This window comes from Pollicipes pollicipes, unplaced genomic scaffold (assembly GCF_011947565.3).
Source record: "Pollicipes pollicipes isolate AB1234 unplaced genomic scaffold, Ppol_2.1 Scaffold_4881;HRSCAF=5763_pilon_pilon_pilon, whole genome shotgun sequence".
Classification (NCBI taxonomy): domain Eukaryota; kingdom Metazoa; phylum Arthropoda; class Thecostraca; order Pollicipedomorpha; family Pollicipedidae; genus Pollicipes; species Pollicipes pollicipes.
In genome coordinates this window covers 10,194,866-10,217,649 of record NW_023596576.1, presented here as the reverse complement: position 1 = coordinate 10,217,649, position 22,784 = coordinate 10,194,866, and the positions used below count along the sequence as shown (strand labels likewise).

At 61.1% G+C, this 22,784-nt stretch overlaps 1 protein-coding gene across 1 annotated transcript; it reads left to right on the top strand.

Annotated features, from left to right (window-relative positions):
• The first annotated feature begins 863 nt into the window (after window positions 1-863).
• On the top strand, window positions 864-22,106 carry LOC119099805 (extracellular sulfatase Sulf-2-like). The gene is given in 18 exon segments (XM_037222884.1): window positions 864-1,305; window positions 4,993-5,132; window positions 5,452-5,546; window positions 6,950-7,106; window positions 9,498-9,667; window positions 10,778-10,928; window positions 11,806-11,981; window positions 12,277-12,444; window positions 12,787-12,969; window positions 15,000-15,142; window positions 15,473-15,636; window positions 15,983-16,056; window positions 16,058-16,112; window positions 16,556-16,749; window positions 17,150-17,215; window positions 17,768-17,860; window positions 18,465-18,782; window positions 22,064-22,106. Coding segments are annotated over 18 exon segments (2,418 nt in total). The 5' UTR covers window positions 864-1,277.
• The last annotated feature ends 678 nt before the right edge of the window (window positions 22,107-22,784 follow it).

The following is a 22,784-nucleotide window of genomic DNA, read 5'->3' as shown; positions in this document are numbered from 1 at the left end:
ATAATAAATTAATGCAGAAAGCATGCATTTTATATTATTTTCAGTCTAAGCATTGTATGCCATTGTGTTGCCTGCCCCCAGGCACGAGGGCAGTGAGGAGAGTTTGGCACTGCATAGTCACAATGGATGTTCAAATATTTTGTACCCACATGATATGGTACCCATACAGTCATGTGTTATGGCTTGTGTATTACCTGATGTGCCAACCATCTGTTGCAGGTGTTGTAAGTGGTCCCCAGGATGAAGGTGTGGCAGCTATCCCCCAGCCTGCTGCTGCTGGCTGTTCTGCTGCAGGAGTCATCCAGCCAGCGGCGCCGCCAGCACTCGGTGACGTCACCAGCTGTCAGCTGGCCACCGGAGGAGCGCGGCACTTCGCAGCGGCCGGAGACTGGCAGCTCGGTGCGTGACCTCCTGCTGACTGTACGCGAGCAGCTGCGCGCGCCCCAGCTGTCGCGCTCGCTGCGGCGCCATCTGAAGGCCCGCAAGCGCCGGCTGCGCGAGGCGCTGCGCGTGCAGCGCGCCCAGCGGCGACGGGAGCGGCGCAAGCGGCGGCGGCAGCGGCAACGCGCGCCGTTCACACCGCCGTTCCAGGAGCGCTCCGGCGGCGCGCTGCCCACGGCGCCCGAGCTGCCGCCCGAGTCGGCGTTCCGTGCTAGTTTGTTTAATTCGGCCTCCCCCGAGCCGGGTGCGGCGGGCTCGGGCTACACTGATGAGGAATACGTGCCAGACGAAGAGTACCAGCCGCCTCCAGCTGATGAGGACTACCTTGTCATATGATGAGGAGCGGCACCTCCATCCGGACGACGGAGCGCAGCTGCTGGAGTCGGGCGAGGACGCCGCTGCGGACAACGATGAAGCAGTGGCTTTTGAAAGGCGAGGGGGTGCCCCCCGTCGGTGGAGACGAGCCGGCGCTCGACGAGGACGGGGACGAGCTGCCGCTCGCGTCGGAGGAGCGAGCACGAGAGGATGAAGAGCGGCTGCTCGTGGCGGGGGAGAGCCCATCGGCGAGCGAGACCGAGCAAGTGTCGGCCGGCGACGAGCCAGCGACGGGGAACGCGAGTGCGCCGGTGTCGGACGGCGATGACGGCTTCCTGAGCTCGCTCTGGCGCTGGGTGGTGCCGGCCGACGACGCGTCCGAACCGGGTGGCTGGGCGCCGGCCGAGCCCGCGCCCGCTGCCGCCGGCGCCGCCCCTGACGCCGGCCCCGAGGAGGAAAAGGACGCCGGCTGGACGGTGCCACCGCTTCCGTCCGGCCGGCGGCCCAACATCGTGCTCATCATGGCTGACGACCTGGACGTCGAGCTGGGTGAGTGGACCAGCTGTCTAGCCCGTACGACTGCACGGACCGGTGGAGGTCTGCACGGCGAGCGAACGGCATGACATCGATAGAGGGTGGGGAACAGCTTGTGAGGAAGTTGACCATTAGCCTGACTGGCAGGGCTGGCTATATATATATATATATATATATATATATATATATATATATATATATATATACATATATATATATATATATATATATATATATATATATATATATATATATTATATATATATATATATATATATGCACCAAAACGTCACGTCGATTTTCCCACTGTGCGTATCAAGATATTTCGTGACCCGGTTTGTTATTGGCGCATTCAAACGAGACAACCCACCGTCTTTTTACAATGTTTATGGTGGAGCATGAACCGCTGATATGAGCACTCCGTATCGCGTTGTATCTTTGAATTTTCGTCATGCACGTGTGTAGCGAGCTGTCCTCTTCGCGGCACCGGTGGACAGTGTTCAGGCCGGACGCCAGTCGGGCGGACTGCTGACTGCGGGGGTGACGTCGACGGCTCCCAGGAGGCCGGTCCGGCTCGCGCTCGCTCGCTCGCTCAGAATGACCCCGGTGTGAGCGGTGTCGAGTGTGACCGTCCTACCCCGCTGGCACCGGGTATCCGCTGGCTCGCGCTCATTCAGAGTGACCCCGGTGTGAGCGGTGTCGAGTGTAACCGCCCTACCCCGCTCGCACCGAGTAACCGCTGGCTCGCGCTCGCTCGCTCAGAGTGACCCCGGTGTGAGCGGTGTCGAGTGTAACCACCCTACTCCGCTCGCACCGGGTAACCGCTGGCTCGCGCTCGCTCAGAGTGACCCCGGTGTGAGCGGTGTCGAGTGTAAGCGCCCTGCACCGCTGGCACCGGGTAACCGCTTATTACGGGGGTCGAGGTAATTGCCTGGCACGCGCAGAGATTATGAGGCCATTGGCATCGGCTTATGCGTGCAATGCTAGCCTTGAGCCGGCTTGGGAGGGCTCGGTGCCGCGTCTCCGCAAATCAGAACCAAAGGTGATGCAACCGCACACGAGAATCTCGCGAAGTGTCTGAGGTCTGCGCTCCTCCGCGGACGACAGCGTCCGGAAAGCCAGCTGATCACCGGCAGGAAGCCTTCACGTTTGGGCGGATTGATTTGTGGCGCTCTCTGAATCATCGGGCCGACCAAGTTTGAAGTGAGCTGATTCAGCGCGCAGACAGCGGCTAATCCGGACAGCGTCGGTAGCTATCGGCAGCTGTCGGCATATCGCGGAGGCCTGCGATAGACCCGCCTTGCGGCGCTTCTCGGCTGATCATGAGAGAAGACAATCTAACAATGCGAGGCTACAGCTGTGCGGTCTATCACGGACTTTCATCACACACGGTGGAGAGAGCGTCCGTATGCAGATTGAACGCAAGATCGGCCAGTCACTAGTCCAGCGCGCGCGGCCTCAGGCTGAAGTCGACGACGACGGGCGAAAAGAGTGTGACTTCAGCCAGGCGAATCACGTGCTTGGAGCTCAGCATTAGTTTTGATCTGGGAACAAGATATTCTCCACTGCAATTCTGCATAGCTGACGCCCCGCGCGTGGTCAACGTTCTCAGCGAACAGGCACAACAGCGGGTGGAGGATGAGGGCATACGGAAGATGGCGGTGACTGACAGTCCAGTGGCTGAGTGGTCTGATTGTCCAGGAAAGATACCGCCAGTCATGTGTGGGAGAGCCGAGAGGAGCCGACGTTGGACGTTAACCATACCTGTTTACTACCTTTAGTACATGTTTCACTATGTTTCATGGTTATGCACCATGTCATTAACTGCCCGTAGTTTTAAGAATGGCACAAATGCAAAAAGTGAGAAAACGCCACCACCCATCAATATCGATGTTGCGACTCGCTCATAACATGGCAATGCTGTGTTCTATGCACGTCATATCGCCCGCCTTGATCCCAATTGTATCAAAACTCGTAAAATTTCGCAAAGGGCATGACTGAACCGAGCATGAGGTCGAGGACAAGCTTCTATGGACGCGAAGTCAAGGCTGTTCGCTTTGATGTTTGGGACTGCAAAAACGGAAGCTGAAGCCAGGGACTTCGTATGTTGAAAACGTGAAGCCTGATCCGAAGCCAGTGGTTTGAAATTTTGTACATGCGAAGCCAGAGCCGAATTCAGCGGCTTCGACCAAAGCCTAAGCAAAACCTGTCAGCCAAAAATCACGAGGCCGAAGCCGAAGTTGAAAACAGTGCGTTACGTTTTGCGAAATCAAAATCATTTTCGCGTCTGCTAACATTACGGGTGGAAGATTATTTCGCACAACCGTCGTTGTATTGTGCGTTACGGTATGGAACGTTTCGGACTGTTCTCTGGCTGTCTTCTGATGTTAACTGCTCGTGAAAATGGCTGGGTAGTGTTTGCCTTGCAGCCACGCATGCGTCTCAACCACGAGAAGTTGTGTGGTGTATTGGGGCGACAGGACGGGCAACCATGGCAAAGGCAAAGCCAGCAGACCAGATTCGTTTGAAGTCGGATCTCAAGCCATAATTGTTTCAAAATTGTTTCGTCTCCGAGGCCGAAACTGAAGCCGAAACCAGCTGTAAGAAGTAACACAAGCCGAAACCAAAGCCAACCGTTTCAAATGGCACGAGGGTAGAGCCGGGGGCTAGGACAAGTGGAGAAGGGCTCAAAGTACAATCCGTACCTAACGAACTGACTTAAAGCCACTGGAGGCAAACTGAGACTTTGCTAAGCCAAACCGCGACTGCCTTCGTGCCATGGATTCTGGGGCCAGCCGTCATCTGGCCGGTGACGGCAGGGATTCGTCGGCACTGTGGGGGCTATTTTGTCGGATTACCGTGTGCTGCCGTACCAGCCGTCGTTCGTGGCCAGCCCGCATCACTCATCCGTCTTAACCCGTCTGCCATTTGCATGATGCTGGCGAGATGCGATGGCCGCTGTGAGGCTGACAGTGTGTTTTGTGTCGGGTCATTGTGATTTGATCGATCACGTCATCAATGGCGAACATGCCATGCGATCGTGCATACGTCATCCGGGCATTCCCAGAGACAAGGTCGGAACTTTGGGTGTGTTGAACTTTGACCTTAAGACGTTTGGAAACGTGGCTTCGAAAGGGGGATTATATAACATGCATTTTGTTATGCTGATGAAGCGTTTGCCCGCAAAACATGTGGCGCACTTGTTTGCATTTCAGTCAATGATCTTGCATTTTTGGATGAGCTTGCGAACGGTAAGCCTATCTATCTAATGTGCCTAAACGTCTGGGTGCTGTTTGATGACTTCATAAACTGGCAGTGGAATGACTTGCTGGTGTTGTGTCTAGTTTGTCTTCAAACTTAGGTGATGTGTGCCAGGAAATTGAACATCTTCTCCACACAGCATGCCGTATTATAACGGGAACTTCATGATCATTGTATGCCCACGTGATAATCAATCGGCTAGAGAGGACCCCTTTCCACCCTCTCGTAACCAAGGGTCCAATCTGGGGTCTAATCAGGGGTCGTGCCACGCACGCTCTCTCGCCTGAAAACTCTTGCAGCATGGCTCCGCCGCGCTGTTTGCCTGGCCGGCCCCGTTCCCTCGGTGTGTGTACGTTTGGACGCGCTGCTGCCGTGGGCCGCTCTGTCTGTGACTGGGCGGGGGAGTCCGGAGCTGACCGCCGGCGCTGGCGCTGCCTGCAGGCTCGCTGAAGTACATGCCGAAGCTGCGCCGCTTCCTGCAGGAGGAGGGCGTCACGTTCAGGCACGGCTACGTCAGCACCCCGCTCTGCTGTCCGTCGCGCAGCTCCTATCTCACCGGCATGTTCGTGCACAATCACGAGGTGCGTGCGGCGACGGCCGGGGCGCGCTCGGGCGGCAAGGGCCGGTCAGGGCGCGCTCGGGCGGCAGGGGCCGGTCAGGGCGCGGACAGAGTCGGGACAGGAAACTGGCGCTGGCCGCGAACGCACCATGCGAAGGTCCGCTGGCCGGGTTGTGAGGATGGCCGACTCTGCACACGGATGGTGGCCGCATTTGCTACCGCGGCTTGGGTGTGGCGCCGCCGCCCGCGCAGGCCGGGCCGTCTGCAGCGCAGCCTCGCCTCCGCTCGTCACCCGCCGACGTGTACGTCGCCTTACCCGCCCGCCTGCCCGCTCGCCGCAGGTGTACACGAACCGGGACAACTGCAGCAGCCCGCTCTGGCAGCAGACACACGAGCAGCGCACGTACGCCGCCTACCTGCAGCGAGCCGGCTACAGGTCAGTGGGTGGGGCCAACCGACCGTGTCTCCGCTTCCCGGACACCAGCTGCAACTGGGGGAGTGTTAGTGTGATGCCGCTCTCGCCGATTTCCTCAAGTCATCATCAACCCTTTCCAGTTTCGGCGGCGAGTGGCTATTACTGAGTGTGCCAGTGCGAACCGTCGGCACAGTCATTAGTCCCGTGGCCTGTTTGTAAGCGCTGCTGACTAAACCGAGGTTGGTGTGGCATCCACGCGTCATGTGGGTTGGGCTAAGATGTAGGTAAGTCAGAAGGGAGTGGTTTGACACTTATCGCCTGCTGTAGCGGAGTATCGTGCAGCACGCGACAGCGCCACGTCCCACAATGTGACGGATGAAACACCACGATGGCGTGGTTGCTTCTTTGTCGGGAGGTCGGGATACGCGCCTCGATCCTTGAATGGTGTATATTTGCCAACATGCCCTTTCAGTCGTCCCGAGTGCATGCATGCATGCAGAGGGTAGGAACGCCTTATTTCCCAGGATGGCCCCGGCTTAACCAGATAATCATTTATCATGTCTGCAAAGCCGGGTAAGACGTAATCATCTGCCGCCTCAACAAGATCGCAGGCGAACGCTCCCGCCGCGCCTTCGGCAGCCACTTAATCACGCTTTGTTGCAACCGAGCGAGGAGCCGGCCGCCCGTGATCGGCCGCCGGTGCCGACCGCCGCCGAGCCCCGGCCAGACGGCGATTATTTGCCGTGTAATCCGGTCCGGGCGGCTGGGGCGGGCGCCGCCCGTTGCCGACACGATTGCCGAATGGTGCGGCGCCGCCATCCGAGGTCCGCCCTGCCTCCCCGGACCGGGGCGGTGCGGTGTCGCCCTCCGTGGTCCGCCCTGCCTCCCCGGACCGGGGCGGTGCGGTGTCGCCCTCCGTGGTCCGCCCTGCCTCCCCGGACCGGGCGGTGTGGTGTCGCCCTCCGTGGTCCGCCCTGCCTCCCCGGACCGGGGCGGTGCGGTGTCGCCCTCCGTGGTCCGCCCTTGCCTCCCCGGACCGGGGCGGTTGCGGCGTGCGTGATCGGGTAGAGAGGAGGCCGCCGGGGAGTCGTCTGCGCCTGTCAGGACCTGATGATCTGGCCGACGGGATGAAAGTGTGACGGCTCCCTGGGAGACGAGCAATGCGAGCTCGTCTCCGATCAATAAAAGGCGATACGACACGTCGGCCATGTATCAGACACTGCCAGCTGATGACCCCACGCTGCTTGACCTCAGGGAGGTGACGTCACACGTCATAACTCTCTCTCCTGTGTGTGGAGCACTTCTATCTCATCAGTTTGTAGATCTTGTAACCATGCATCGCTACTTGCTGCTACGCCATCAACGACATGTCATTTCCGCATGCTCTTGATGTATTGTCTTCATCTCTTTCTTCCGTCCGGCAGAACCGGCTACTTCGGAAAGTACATGAACCGGTACGAGGGCGAGCACGTGCCGGCCGGCTGGGACCACTGGTCATCGCTCATCTTGAACAGCAAGTACTACAACTACTCGATGAACGTCAACGGCCGGCGCGTGGAGCACGGCTGGCAGTATCCCAAGGTAAGGACGCTGGCGCCGGCCACCTCCGCCGATAGTTCCCATCCAGACCTGCATTCTGTGCACTCGTGGACTCAATCAGCTATCCGTCCGCGTCTGTACAACACAGACCCGCTGACCACTCCGACCTGCCGGCGTCCGCGTCTGTACAACACAGACCCGCTGACCACTCCCACCTGCCGGCGTCCGCGTCTGTACAACACAGACCCGCTGCCCGCTCCGACCTGCCGGCGTCCGCGTCTGTACAACACGGGCTAGCTGACCACTCCGACCTGCCGGCGTCCGCGTCTGTACAACACGGGCTAGCTGACCACTCCCGACCTGCCGGCGTCCGCGTCTGTACAACACGGGATAGCTGACCGCTCCGACCTGCCGGCGTCCGCGTCTGTACAACACGGGCTAGCTGACCGCTCCGACCTGCCGGCGTCCGCCGGTCTGTTACAACCACAGACACCGCTGCCCGCTCCGACTGGCCGGCGTCCGCGGTCTGTACAAACACGGGCTAGCTGACCACTCCGACCTGCCGGCGTCCGCGTCTGTACAACACGGGCTAGCGGACCGCTCCGACCTGCCGGCGTCCGCGTCTGTACAACACGGGCTAGCTGACCGCTCCGACCTGCCGGCGTCCGGCGTCTGGTACAACACAGACCCGCTGCCCGCTCCGACCTGCCGGCGTCCGGGCGTCTGTACAACAACAGACCCGCTGCCCGCTTCGAACTGTCGGCGTCCGCGTCTGTACAACCACAGGGTAGCAACCGCTCCGACCTGTCCGGCCGTCCGCGTCTGTACAACACAGGGCAGCTGACCGCTCCGACTGCCGGCGTCCGGCGTCTGTAACAACACAGACAAGCAGACAAGCTGACCGCTCCGACGGCACCGTCGGCAACGTCCAAGGGGAGCCAGCGCTAACCGTTTTGTGCCGGACGGGAGTGACTGGCTGTTGGACGGGAGCGTGCTCCGCCGGCGGCCCGTGTGTCGGCCGGACATCTGACGTCGCCTGTCACGCCGGCCGGACGCCAGCGCCGGCCGTGCCGCCTTTCTTGCGTCATGTTTGCTCCCGGGAGAGAGAGAGAGAGAGAGAGAGAGAGAGAGAGAGAGAGGAGAGAGAGAGAGAGGAGAGAGAGGAGAGAGAGAGAGAGAGAGAGAGGAGAGAGAGGAGAGAGAGAGAGACGGAGACGGAGACGGAGACGGAGACGGAGACGGAGACGGAGACGGAGACGGAGACGGGAAGGAGACGGAGACGGAGACGGAGACGGAGAGAGACGGAGACGGAGACGGAGACGGAGACGGAGACGGAGACGGAAGACGGAGACGGAGACGGAGACGGAGACGGAGACGGAGACGGAGACGGAGACGGAGACGGAGACGGAGACGGAGACGGAGACGGAGACGGAGACGGAGACCGGAACGGAGACGGAGACAGAGACAACAGAGACGGACAGAGACGGGGGCAGGAACAGACAGATGGTGTATTTGCCTCTGGCGGTTTGGGTTTTAGTGGGCCGTCGTAGGAAAGATCGGGCGCCTTTCTCGTGTGTACAGGCCTTCGGGTGGCGTGCCGTGGTCCGTGCTGGAAGGGCAAAACCTCCTTTACTCTTTTTGCGTCTGGCAGTGGCGTTGTTGCCTGCCAGACGAAAATTACAGCTATTAGTTACGGCATGCACTTACCGCTCTCGTAAATTCAACTAAATGGTTTCTCAGCCACGGACGTCGCCTGGCAACAGCAGTTGATGAAGTGAATAGAGCGTGTTACTTAACATATGTATGGTTTTCGTAATGCGCAATTAGAGGTGGAAGGCAAGCAGCTGTCACTATTTTAGTTATTTGAATAATTTCCGGCCTGATCATTGCCCTCGTGTGCACTAGATTTCTTCAAATAAACTCTCCAGCTCTTGAAACCGTAGCTGCGCCGCTTTATCGCCCGGAATTCGTGCTGGAGCCGGCATGTCGGAAGCCAGTGCCGCACCGTAAAGCGCGGAAGACGGCCACGGGATTGTAAACAGAGCACGCTGGCCGGCGGCGGCGGCAGCTGCGGGGGCGTTCGGCTCCGCTGGGCCGGGGGCGGCCGTCTCGGCGCGGCCGGAGTGCCGTCGGCCCCGGGACGGGGCGGGTCCGGCCCCGCCGCTGTATCGGCGCCCCGCCCCGCAGCGGGACTTTGGACACCCACGGGGCTCTGTCACCGCTCGAGCGGGACCGCGGCGACGGGTCACGCCTCGGTGCGGATGTCGGTGCAGCGCTGCTTGTTTGCCGATTGCAGTGTGACGCATGTTCTCCTCAGCCAGACCGCACACAAGGCGTCCGGTGACGAAGTGCTGCTGACGCGCCTTTGTGTTTCCTGGAGATCTTCCGTCCGTGTTCGCTTCTCAGAACTGTCGCTATGAATGATTGTTCCAGGACTACTTGCCGTCGGTGGTCGTCAATGAATCGCTGACGTTTTTCGAGCGCACGCGGCGCGTGTACCGCGACGACCCGCTGCTGAGGGTGCTCAGCTTCCCGGGGCCGCACGGGCCCGAGGACTCGGCACCCCAGTACACGCACCTGTTCATGAACGTCACCGACCACCAGTGAGTACAAGCACTTGTTACGAACGTCACCGACAGCCATTGAATATACGCATCTGTTCGTGAACGTCACCGATTTCCAGTGAGTGCACGCATTTGTTTATGAACGTCACCGATGTTAATCGACGGTACGCCCCTGTTCATGAACGTCACCGATTTCCAGTGAGTATACGCGCCTGTTCATGAACGTCACCGATATTTAGTTAGTGTACTCACCTGTTCATGAACGCCACCGATCTCCGGTGAATAGATGCACCTGTTCATCAACGTCACTGACCCCTGGTGAGTGCACACGCACTTGCTCATGAACGTCACCGATCTCCAGTGAGCACACGCACCTGTTCATGAACGTCGCCGATACTTAGTGAGTACGCTCACCTGCTCATTAATGTCACCGGTCTCCAGCGAGTACACGCACTTAGGGGTGCCGGTAGTGTAGTGATTAACGCGTCTGCGTTAACCACTGCGCGTCTGAGAAACCAGAGGTACGGGGTTCGATTTCCCGCAGTGCCGGCCCTTCCTGCCACGGTGAGAGGCTGGCGACGCCATGTGGCCTCAGCAGCTTAGTGTGTCGCAAAGCCCCAGTGGCATGACATGACACTAGTACATGCATTTGTTCATGAACGTCACCGATCTCCAGCCAGTACACGCACCTGCTCATGAACGTCTCCGATCTCCAGTGAGTAGGTGCACCTGTTCATGAGCGTCACCGATCTCCAGTGAGTACGCGCATTTGTTTATGAACGTCACCTGCCGCCAATGAACACACGGACATAGCTTGTGCCACCAATGAGTGCGCGCACACGCACATGTCTGAACGTCACTGACTATCATTGAGCACACACGTCTGTTAATGAACGCCGTCGCTCATCAGCGGTGACGGCGCCGTGGCAACCGAGACAACCTCGGCGCACCTTGGCAGGCGAGACGATCTCGGCGCCAGTCCCGTCGCTAAATCCCCTCCTCTCTGTCGGCACGGACGATCTCTGCGCCAGTCCCGTCGCTAAATCCCCTCCTCTCTGTCAGCACGGACCGTCGCTAAATCCCCTCCTCTCTGTTAGCACGGACGATCTCGGCGCCAGTCCCGTCGCTAAATCCCCTCCTCTCTGCCAGCACGCCGTCGTACGACTTCGCGCCGAACGCCGACAAACAGTGGTTCCTGCGGCGCGTGGACAAGATGGAGGGCGTGGAGCGCCTCTTCACGGACATGCTGATGACCAAGCGTCTGCAGACGCTGCAGAGCATCGACGACGGCATTGAGCAGGTGCGGCACGCTGACACACCGCTGGGCGTTCCGGCGTGGGCGGCGCGGCTGTGTGGACGCCGCATGGCTCAGAGGGGGCGAAACAGTCGAGACTGCTGCTTCGGCTTATGTCGGTTCGCGTCTTCTTCGCAAGGGAGGAATGTCGGCTCCCCCGGCGGAATGAACGCATGAGTACGTCAGCGTTGGGCGTCGCTAAGTTTATGCAATGCTGGTATCGACGAACATTTCGGTGATGACGTCCGACCCTGCCGCCCTCGCTGCCCTTCAGCGGCCTGGGGCGCGCCCGTGCTGTGACCGTGACAAACATCCGGCGTGCCCTAGTGGCCTGGACACGCTCCGGCGAGGGCCAGCGATGTGGGGAACGCGGGGGTGCGGGCTGCCCCGCGCTAACTGCTTCACGTTTCGGACGCGGGCTGTGGAGCACGGCGCCGGCACTGCAGCAGCGGCGGCTAGCGCCGTCTCTTTGCGTCACCGCTGCCGTGTCGGCCGCTGCAGTGACGCTTAGCAGCCGTGGTGTTAGGGTTTACATCGGCGAGTCAAACGACTGAGCGAGGCGGCCAGCCGAAGCGGGCTTGTGTGCGGTCGGTTTCAGTTCTTCGGGTTAGGGTTTACATCGGCGAGTCAAACGACTGAGCGAGGCGGCCAGCCGAAGCGGGCTTGTGTCCGGTCGGCTTCAGTTCTTCGGGATGAGCACATGAGTGCAGATGAAGATGAGCTGAGTCTGTGCGGGCGCAGTGCCGGCGTCGGCAAGGATTTGGGCAGCAGCACCGCCACACAGCTCTGGTGGCGCCATACCTGTCCCATGGCCGCTTAGCGCGTGGGGCAGCGTGACCCCGATCTGGCCGTCCCCGTGACCCCCTGCCCCCGGTGTGCGCAGGTGTACCGCCGGCTGGCGGCGGCCGGCGAGCTGGACAGCACCTACATCCTCTTCACCTCGGACCACGGCTACCACCTGGGCCAGTTCGGCTTGGCCAAGGGCAAGTCGTACCCGTTCGAGTTCGACATCCGCGTGCCGTTCGTGGTGCGCGGCCCTGGCATCCGGGCCGGCAGCAGGTGAGAGCCGCCCGGCTGGCCGGGCAGCCGGCGCGAGCGCGACAGCTGTCCCTGTAGGTGCAGCGCTGCGGCGGACCGGAACTGAACGTGAACGTCACTTGTGTGATGTTCTTTTGTGGATGTGTACGGTGTTCGTACTGTTTGTGTGTTAGTGGTCCCGTGCAGTTCTCGACTGTAGAGCTCCACCCCGGGTCCCGCTCGTCGCACTGTACGGCGCCGCTGCGACGCGGCACTGCCGCGGCGACGGCGGCACGCGGTCGCCGCGGACGCTGACCCGCCCGACGCGGCCGCGCAGGTCCCAGGCGGCCGTGCTGAACGTGGACGTGGCGCCGACGCTGCTGGAGCTGGGCGGCGCGCCGGTGCCGCCGCAGATGGACGGCCGCTCCATTGTGCCGCTGCTGGCCGCCACCGACCGCGCCGACGCGCCGGCCGTGCCCTGGCCCACAGCCTTCATCGTCGAGGGGTGAGAGCGAGCGGGCGGTCCGGACGCCGGTCTGACGGGCTGCGCGGTGGGAGGGTGGCCTCGCGCCGAACCATCTCTGGTGACGTCAGCCTGCTCAGCTGATGAGAGGCACGCTTCTGGCGCGACCGGCCGTCGTAAATGCTCGACGGGAGGACCTTTCGCTTTGCTGACAATGTGCGCGTGTGCATATGTTCATGCTACCGTGCGCCGTGCTGAGCTGTGCTGTGTCAGTACAGCGGGCGCCGAGCTGACCGTGCGTCCCCGCCGGAGCGGTCTCCGCCATCTGAGCCGGCGGACGCTGTTGATGTTGCCCCGCCCTGACGCGCGCCGCCGCGCCGACAGCGCCGGCCGCCGCCCGGACCACCGGCTGAACCGCAGTCTGCGGGTGGGAGCCGTGCAGTCGGACGACCAGGACGTGCTGTACGTGAGCGCCCTGCAGCGGCTGCAGGAGGTGTGCTCCCAGCCCGAGTACAGCTCGCCCTGCCGCCCCTACCAGAAGTGGGCGTGCTACCACGACGGCCGCAGGTAGCCCGCCAGCTCCGGCTCCTCGCCAAAGTGCCGTCTGTTACAATCATCCTCATTATTCGTGGTGCGCCGCCGCGTTGTTTGCTTTCCTGTACCCACCGGCCGTCGGCTGCAGGGGTGGTCGGCGCCGGCGCCAGAGGGACTGTGACTCAGTCGGAGGAGCCGGCGGAGACCCGTTGCCCGGCGTCCGCTCGCGTGCGGCGCCGCCCGGTAATCAGGGCGTTTCGGCGCTTTGTCCGGCCTCGGTTGAGGAAATGCCGACCGCGCCTGTCCATGCAGCCCATTCACCGCAGTTATCTCACTCTTAATCACGACATTTCGAATCACGCATGGCGGATCTCGTCCTCAACCGCATCATGATACGCTGCCCGGAGCAGACGGCGCGGCCCAATGGATCGGGGTTCCCGCCGGATGAGGGTCCAGGCACTAGTCAGCGTTGCCGCGGCGCTCTAGTGAGCATGCCTTTTTGCGTTTTGATTGGCAGTGCATTTAACCTCCAGGCTCTGTAGCGCCACCTACCGATGACCTCACTTATTGAGGTGTTGACTTCGTCCCGCTACAGTGTCACTGTGTGTGGTGACACATCGCATGACATATGTGGTGTGTGTGATGGCACATCACATGACATGTGTGATGTGTGCGATGACACGTCACATGACATGTGTGATGTGTGCGATGACACGTCACATGACATGTGTGATGTGTGCGATGGCACGCTCACATGACATGTGTGATGTGTGTGATGACACGTCATACACCACACTTCATCGATCGAGCGTTGCTGTCGCCAGCCATGGCGTCTGGTTTTCATCAAGTGATGCATAGTTGGCTGGTGGCGGGGTGCTGACATGCCGTAGCGGTTCTCAGATTCGCTTACGTCCTTGCCCGTATCGGCGAACGGCACTAGGCGACGCTACGGTGTCGCCTAGTGCCGTTCGAGACGGGACCGAGTCGCTGCCGTGACTGAGGCCGTGTGGCTGTGCCGGGTTCCGGCCGTGTGGCTGTGCAGGGTCCCGGCCGTTTGGCTGTGCCGGGTCCCGGCCGTGTGACTGCAGGGTCCCAGCCACGTGGCTGTGCCGGGTCCCGGTCCGTCGTTCAGATTGTTGGCGGTGTGAGTGGTGCGTGAAGCCCGCACCTGCGTCTGCGCCGGCCTCTGGCCCGCCCAGAGATCAGTAGCCCGCCGGCATCCGGGAGGGGCGCGCTCGGTCCGCCCAGAGATCAGTGGCCCACCGGCGCCCGGGCGGGGCGCGGCCGGCCCACCCAGAGATCAGTGGCCCACCGGCGCCCGGGCGTGGTGCGGCAGGCCCGCCTTGAGCATCGCTGTCGGCACTTGATGGGCAGACGCACAGCGGGTGATACCGGGACATAGGGACAGTGGCGCCGCGGATGGCCATCAATCAACGCGATGTGGGGTACACTCGCGACCCAAGTGCGACTGTCAGACAGTTTTCGTCGTTCATCGAGCCCTGTCATAGTGTATCTGCTTCCAGTTGGTTGTGACGAATTCACCTTTCGTTTGTTCATGCGTGCTGCCTGTTTGCCGTGGTTTCTCACGGCCATGCGGGTCTGCCGATCGTTCCGTGGGATACACACCGTGCCCTGTCCGTCAGCCGCCCAGCGTGTCCAGTCGCACCTCCTTGCCATTCAGCGGTGTGTGCTTCTCAATCCGCCTGCGAAACCTTGCAAGGATCGCCTGTTGGCCCTTAATTCCCGCTCCGCGTTTTAGTGACGCCGCTTGATGTGTTGTCATTGCACCATTCATAAGCGGTCGGGTGTGTCCCCCCCCCCCCCCTCCCCCGGCCTCCCAAGGTTCATCTCCTCCCCGCATTAGATCCAACCGCCGAGGAACGTACCACGAGCATGCAAAATGGCGACAACAAATTGCTAGCATTCCGAAGATGTCCTTGCTTCCCACCCGTAGTGATCTGCAGACAGCTCCAGTCTGCTCCCCGCACGGTTCTCTGCCGGGGTGGGCCGCGCGCCGGCCGGCCCCCGCCACTGACCGCTGTCCCGGCTCTGCGCGCCGCCAGGTGGCGTCTACAGAAGTGTCGGCGCCGGCGGCGCGCACCCCAGATGTGCGCCTGCCGCGGCGGCGTGGTGCAGGGCACGCGCCGTATCCGCCACCGCGAGCGGCAGGACCAGCTGCGCTTCCTCAAGGACCACATGGACGGCGGTGAGGCGCCGGCGAGCGCGGGCTGGCGGCGGTCGTCGCGTCCGGTCCCGGCGGCCTCACGGGCGTGACTGGGAGGCAGCAGAGATCGATGCACCGAAACGTCGGATGTAGCGTTGGTGTTGCGTGGCTCCTTGTGTCTGTCGGGACTTTGGCAGCTGCTTGGGGTCGGAATGGATAGATGTGTGGGCCCATCAGTGGTACCGATACATATTAACCTGACGCATCGCTGCGCCGGATGGTGGCCAGTCTGTCGGTGAAGCTCGTGACGCTCGTCTCACTCTGCGCTCCCGCGGGGTTCGCGTGAAGCGCAGTGTGTGTTGCCACCGGCAGACATCCGCCCGGTGCGGTTCGTCAAGGAGCTGCGCCAGCGCCGCTCGGCCGCCGCCGCCGCCTCGCCCGCCGATAGCCTGGTGAAGCAGTTCGTGGTGGAGGAGGACGTCAGCCACGTGGACGACGACATCTGGCGCATCGGCCAGGAGCTGCAGATTCTGCAGGTGGGCACAGCGCTGCGGCCCGCCGACCGCCGCGCGTCGGTACCGGCCCTCAAGGGGCGACTATGTTATGTAGCAGGATACTTCCGTTTCAGCTGTGGCATACCAGCTATTTTCGTCACTCTTGTGTAAAATGTCATGCGGTATGCGCTGCGGCGTGCTTGATGCGCCGCTGTTCGTTACGTCGTCGCCGTCATCTGCGTGCCGTGAGCTGGTGGCTTGGAAAGGCCAGATGCCGGTTCTGGTGGTGTTGCTGGTTGTCACTTTCTGTCCGGCTCTGCCTCGCGTGCCCCGAGTGCGGGCGGCGGCCGGCGAGTCCGACCGGTGACCGTCGCCCGGCCGCCCACAGTCGCACGTGCAGTCGGTGGGCCGCTGCGCCGTGGACAACACCACCTGCGCCACGCCCGACCGCCGCTCACAGCGTCCTGCTGGTCAACGACCAGATCCGCCGGCTCAAGCAGCTGCTCAAGCAGCTGAAGGTCAGCAGCCGCCGCCGCCGGGCCGGCCGGACGCCCACGAAACTCAGCCCGTGGCGCCAGCCGGAGGCGGGACCTGAGATGTAACGGCACCGGGGCATGTATGGCGCGTGCTTAGCCTTTCGTGACAGATAGGCATCACTCGCCTTCTGATGAATGACGCGAGCTGTTTTCCCGTACTGGGGTCGTCACGAGATGGAAAATGGGCCGTACTTGACTCGTGACATCACGCCCGAGCCGGAGATGGCGTTTGGGTCTGCCGGCCGACAGCCCTTGCACCGGCAGGCCATGGCACCATGGCAGCGCAAATCTCGCACTGGCCGTGTGTTCTCGGCTGGACAGGACTGTCGGTGAGGGCGGTAGGAGATCTCGTGGCGGCCATGTGTGGCTAGTCGGTCGCAGCGTGGCGCGCCGCCGCCGCGCCTGAGCTCGCGCGCCTCCGACAGAGCATCCGGCGCCATCTGGCGGACGTGGCTCCGCGCGCGCCGCCACACGCCTCGCGCGCCCGGCCGTTCGGCGGCCGCGGCGCCACCTTCGAGGACGTCGACTTCGAGGACTACCCGGACGGCGAGGACGACCTGTACACGGCGGCGTCCGCGGCGTCCGCGGCGCCCGCCGGCCGCCACGGTCGCAGGAAGACGTGAGTGGCGAGCGCGGCGCGCGGCCGAGACGACCCAGAGGCCACCTGAAAAACGGTGATTTGTTGCACTCGGAAGATTGGCCGGTCACTGACGCTGGTCTCACGCGTGCCTCGTGCCTGTGTGTGAGGGAGAGTGTCCGGTGGTCCCGGGACTAGGCGAGTCGTCCAGTCATCCAGAGTTGCGCCAGTTCAGGACGAGCTGGCCACCAAAGCGCCGAGCACTGTCGCCTGTTTTGTCCACTGGTGCGTGCGCGTGCAGCGGAGGTTTGTCGTCGCTGTTCGGCGGCCCCGGAGTGTCGAGCGTCGAACTGAACGTCGGACTCTGAGTACCGCGGAGTGCTCTCGCCTGGAGCCCCCGTTGACGGGTGACTTGGCTGCTGACCGCTTGTCCCGCCGCCAGGGTGCCGGAGCAGGGCCGCCACAGCGGCGACGTCGCCTTCTGTCCGTGCCGGCCGATGGACGATCGGTGAGTGACGAGCGGGGGCGGACGGAGTGGGGGCCTCAAGTCCAGCCGTTCTCACTGTCGTCAGCTATGGCGTCCCCGGGGCCAGGACGGACGGAGCCGGGGGCATCCAGCCCAGCCGTCCGTACAGCTGTCGGCCGCGGCGTCCCCGAAGCCGGGGCGGACGGAGCTAGAGCCTCCAGCCCAGCCGTCTGTACAGCTGTCGGTCGCGGCGTCCCCGAGGCTGGGGCAGACGGAGCTAGAGACTCCAGCCCAGCCGTCCGTACAGCTGTCGGCCGCGGCGTCCCCGAGGCCGAGGCGGACGGAGCTAGAGCCTCCAGCCTAGCCGTCTGTGCAGCTGTCGGGCGCGGCGTCCCCGAGGCCGGGGCGGACGGAGCCGGGGCCTCCAGCCCAGCCGTCCGTACAGCTGTCGGGCGCGGCGTCCCCGAAGCCGGGGCGGGCAGAATTTCTACCCGGCCCCTCCCCCCCCCCCCCCCCAACTGAAGAGATAAGCAAACCTCTGCTCCCGCGTGACGCAGGTGAGCTGACCCAATTGAACCCGTCTTATCCTTGCAGAGCCGAGCGTCAGTGGGTGCGCGAGTACACCAAGCAGGCCCGCAGGGAAGAAAGGACGCAGCGCCGCCGGGAACGCCGCCGCCAAAGGCGCAGGTATGTCACCGATACCACGCAGAGACGCCGCGGTAACACAACTCATGAATGGCTAGCCCTCCGCAGTCGCTTGCCCCGTGTACAGTCGTTTCTTCCTCGCGACTTTGTGTTTAGGTGGTTGATTATGGTGGTTGATGGTGCCTCCGTGGTCTTGGGGAAATATGCTGGACTCGTAATCCAGCGGCACTGGGTACGAGTCCCAGAGTGGGCGCATTGTTTGACCCGATTGAAACGGAAAGGCCAGCTGGCAACTGGCCAACGAGGCTCAACCCAGACCCGAGGCGGCCGTGTCGCAGCATTGTGCGGCACGTAAAACCCTCCGCACTCCTGTCCGGCGAAAGGGCGGAGGCAAAATTAGCTGTTGATCTGGACGGCACGCTTGGGTGGTGGGTTTGGGGTACACGCAACAAGCGATGCTTAGCAGGTACTCTGAATCCGAAATCACCCATACAAACCATTCGGGATAAATTTATAAAAAAAGATTAGCACCCTCGAAAAAGAGCGGCTTGATTGATAGTTTCGGACCTCCCGTCAGGTTTGCCCATCTCACTTTCCTTCCTTCGATCGTATGACGACCTTGATAATTTCTTGGCTGGCGTTTCAGGAAGCAGCGTAAGAAGGCCCTGCTTGCCAGCCAGAACTGCGACTTCGAGGGCCTCAACTGCTTCGTACACGACAACGACCACTGGAAGACGCCCCCGCTGTGGACGCACGGGCCAGTCTGCGTCTGCCTGGGCGCCTCCAACGGCACGTATGACTGTCTGCGCGCTGTGGGCGGCGCAGAAAACTGGCTCTACTGTCGCTTCATCACCGGCTTCCTCAGCTTCTACGACCTCACGGTTGACCCGTACCAGCTGCACAACCTGGCGCCGACGCTGGACCAGGCGCGCATCCGGACGCTGGACGCGCAGCTGGCCGACATGCAGGGCTGCAGCGGCCCTGATCAGTGCCGGCCGCTGCCGGGCGCGCCGGGCGCGCCGCCGCCGCCGGCCACGCCGGCCGGCCTGGAGCAGCCGGCGGCGCGGCCGCCGCTGGAGCCGGCCCGGCAGACGGCGCCGCCCGCCGCCGCCGTCGCTGCCCTGGCCGACGGCCTCGGCCCCGGCCCGGCTGACGACCTCGGTCCCGCCCCGGCCGACGACCTCGGTCCCGCCCCGGCCGACGACCTCGGTCCCGCCCCGGCCGACGACCTCGGTCCCGTCGCCACCGCCGGCGCCCACCGCTCGCGCCGGACCGGCGACAGCCGACGGCGCGCCGGCCGGCACAGCGGCCGCCGACAGCGGCTGATGCGACAGCGCGCCAGGTCAGAGCGGGGACACGTGCTGCCCCCGCACATCACACGAGCCGCGCGATGCGCGAGGGCAGCACGCAGGTCGCGTCGGTCGGTGTCCCCGGCATGGTTCATCTTGAGACGTGTCTCCTCGGCCTGATGTGTTTTTCGCTATGATGCGCCTTACCTTGTTTGATCTTGTTTGACACCCTGTTTGACACCTTGTTTAAGTCAACGGCGCAGAGTGAAACGTCTCGGATTGGGTACATAAGTAGACACGGTGGTAAAAACAGGCGTTTGCCGTCTTCCTTCACGCCAGGATAGGTGGGCTACAATCGCGTTCATTAAATATAGCCTTATCTCCTGATGTTTGCCGTTGGAGTACGGTTTGTTTTTTCTTTTGTTCTGTACCAAATCGTGCAAAAATTTCAAGTAGCTTAACTGTACAGTTCAATTTCCAACATCATTTTGGGTGTCTTATTGACGTCACTTCAAAATGGTATCCTATAATAAGTTAAATAATTTCCTATTTTTTATTTTATGATGATCTCAGGAATTTTCGAAAATAAGCTCAATTTTATCGTCGAATTTAGTTGCTGAGAAGTTGCATAGGATGCAGCCTGTCCTGTTCTTTTGCTCACCAGCTCGCCGGCCGCTCGCCTCCGTTGTCGAGGCTGTGGGGTCGTCTCGGTCGCTGGCCTGCAGTGTCGGCACTCGCGATGTCGGTGCCCCGAGAGTATCGGCGCTCGATGTTTCACGCTCTCACGCGCTCGTGTGGTGGACCGGCAGGGCACGGCGATTAGAGTGGCTGCGACATCGGCGGCGCTGGGCTGGCGGGCTTTAGAGGTCCGGACCCGTGCCGGCCTCCCCGGCCGCCGCCCGCCGCCCGCCGCCCGCCGCCGGGCCGGCCGACGCTGGAGGTCCGGACCCGTGCCGCCCTCCCCGGCCGCCGCCCGCCAGGACTCGGCCCCGCGGCGCGACAGCACCGACGACTGCGCCGGGTCTGCGGGCCCGAGGTCTCGCTGTCGGCAGTGGCGGCCGACGCTGGCGCCGCCTGGCGATCGGCGCGCCCCGTCAGCTGTCTGTAGCTGCATACCAGTGGTAGATTGTCCCACGTGACCACGCTTCCGTAGACAGAGGGCAGAATCTCGCGAAGAGTAGCATGGTCGGGTGCCGCGCGCAGCTGCGGGAGTGTGTCCTGTCGCATCTCGCTCACGGTCGCAGTTATCGGTATTGTCTGTTCGGACCAGTGGCCAAATTATCCATGGTTGTTGCTGGGCTGGGTTCTGTCAGTGCGAGGTCTACCCGCACTTGCCGCTTGTCAGGGTCGCCGTTGAATGCTACTAGAGCGAATGTCATGTTGATGGTCAGTACCGGTCGAAACCCCTCATTAACACTCCGCATTGTGCCAAACTTGTGCTCCGCCGACACGTGCGCACAAGCGCAGAGTTGCAACTGTGATGTGCAATGAGCGCTTTCGAGACACTGAAGACAGATTGTGGCCGGCAGCGCGTATCGCTCCCGCTCACTCACAGCGGGGCTGTGCAGTCGTGCGGAGCTGTGTATGCGACTTCAGTGTATTTACATTCACTTTTAACTCTGCGACTTGCAAGTGTGCGCTGTAAAGATGAGTTTACTTTCAAAGCTGCATCCTCCACAGCCAGCGACTGATGCTTTACATTAATTGTCTGCGTATATCTGTGCATGCTTTTCGTCTTGTATATTTTGAGGCTTCATCGTCTTTTTCGCTTGTTGCACTCTTGAGTGTCTTTGTTTACTTTTGGGCTAGCAAATGTGTCACTCGGCTGATTCCAGTACAAGCAATATGACGAAGAGTGCTTTCCAATGTCTCAATTTACAACGAACCATTATGTGTTAAAGTGATCGGGATGGGTTTCCAAACGTTACTAGTTTGCGGGACGTCCATTTGAAAGGTTATGAACACTGGTTTTGTGTGTGGGTTAGCATATTTTGTGGGCTGTGTGAGTTGCTGTCCGCATTTTACGTGCTTCGTCCCAGAAAGGCGCGGAAATGTATCCTCTACAAAAGTTCATTTGCGTTGTGTTCAGGTATGCGGCAATCATGTAAATGCACTTTACAATCTTGATAGCGACATAGCTGTGGCGTAAGGCGTTAGTTACCACGTGTGTCGTAATTTCAACCACGCCTTCTAGCAGAATTGCTTATTTTCCCTGTACGTTCCAGATGGGTTCATACTGGTGCGCTTTTTTACGACGTATTTAGGCATAATATTCCAGCTGTCGGTCTTTCATTACTCGTTGTTAGAACACGAGATTAGTTACCATGATTTAGATGCATCTCCCAGCAACCACGGACGTCCCCAAGCAGCTCCGCTTTGTTGGATAGGGTGCCTTCTGTACCGAGCGGTCAGCATTAGCAGTGCAGCATTACCTGAGCACCGCTGGGATTGGTCCAGATGACGTCATAAGAGCAGCCATAGTGCCAGCTGATCAGGGACAAATCGGGGTTGAAATTACATAAAGGCTGGGGTGGAAAAACTGACTGGTGTGTCATGTCGGAGCACGCGAGCTAATGGAACTCGATGACCCATGTATATTCGATTAAAGTAACTATAAGACAGTGCCTCTTCTATGGATGCGGTTGGTAACGTCGCCAGTACTTTGAAGTTGGGCTCTTGTCGACCTGTAATGTGTCATCTGGTCTTCTCTACTACCAGGCTGCTACTCGTACTGCCAGCTCTTGTGTTTCGCTTTTGTCGGATATTCTTTCACCTTGTGTGGTCGGCACTTTCAAGACGTGTGACTTGTGTTAGCGCGTGGTATTGTGTAACGCGCACCGCACTACCACAGCTGTCATGTGCGACGCTTGTGGCACCTCAGTCGAGTGTTCTGCGCGTCGGATTAACCTCCCGCTGTCGTCTTAGAGAGTGACTTGGCGCTCCCCGCTCTCGCCAGCGCCGCGTGTCCGCCCGCGCAGGCGTCCGGAGAGGCGGTCTGACCGCCATGCGCTGCATGGGTCGTCCTCGTGCGGTCAAACTGAGTGTTCTGCCGTCGGATGCCGCTTTCACCAAGATGCTTCAGCGAGCTTTAGTTGTTGAAGTTGTTACTTAATACAGCGAAATGAGCATGCCGGGGGTTTTTGGGCAGGGTACGTCACTGACTTGCTTGGTCCTGGAAGCCGCCATCAATTTCACTTGCATTTGAGACCGCGCTCGTGTTAAGAGCGCTTTAGTGAACTGGTCGCCTGTACCGCCCAGAGCCTCGGGCCGTGGGAAACCGCGCGCGGCGAATGTTGCGCTAACCCCTGCGGCGAGCAGACCAGTGCTCTAGGTCGGGACCAGTGCTCAAGGTCAGACCGGTGCTCAAGGTCAGACCAGTACTCCGTGTGGGCTCCATTTCGCAGTAGACCGTTTCCGAGCTCGCCAGTGAAAACTGCGGAGGGTCAGGTCGGGTCAACAGAGATCCCGATTGCAGTGGACACGCGGGGTACGCTACGTGGAATAGCGTCTCGGAGAGAGAAGGGCGCCGGGGTCCAATTTTGGCGTCGATTCTTGTCATGCTTTGTGATGGGGTTAGCCAATTATCGGAACCTGAGGGTTCCATGACAACCACGGAACCCCCGTCCCTGCGCCAATGATTAACCTGGGCTGACCCCGCTCTCCACCTCTCGGTTCAT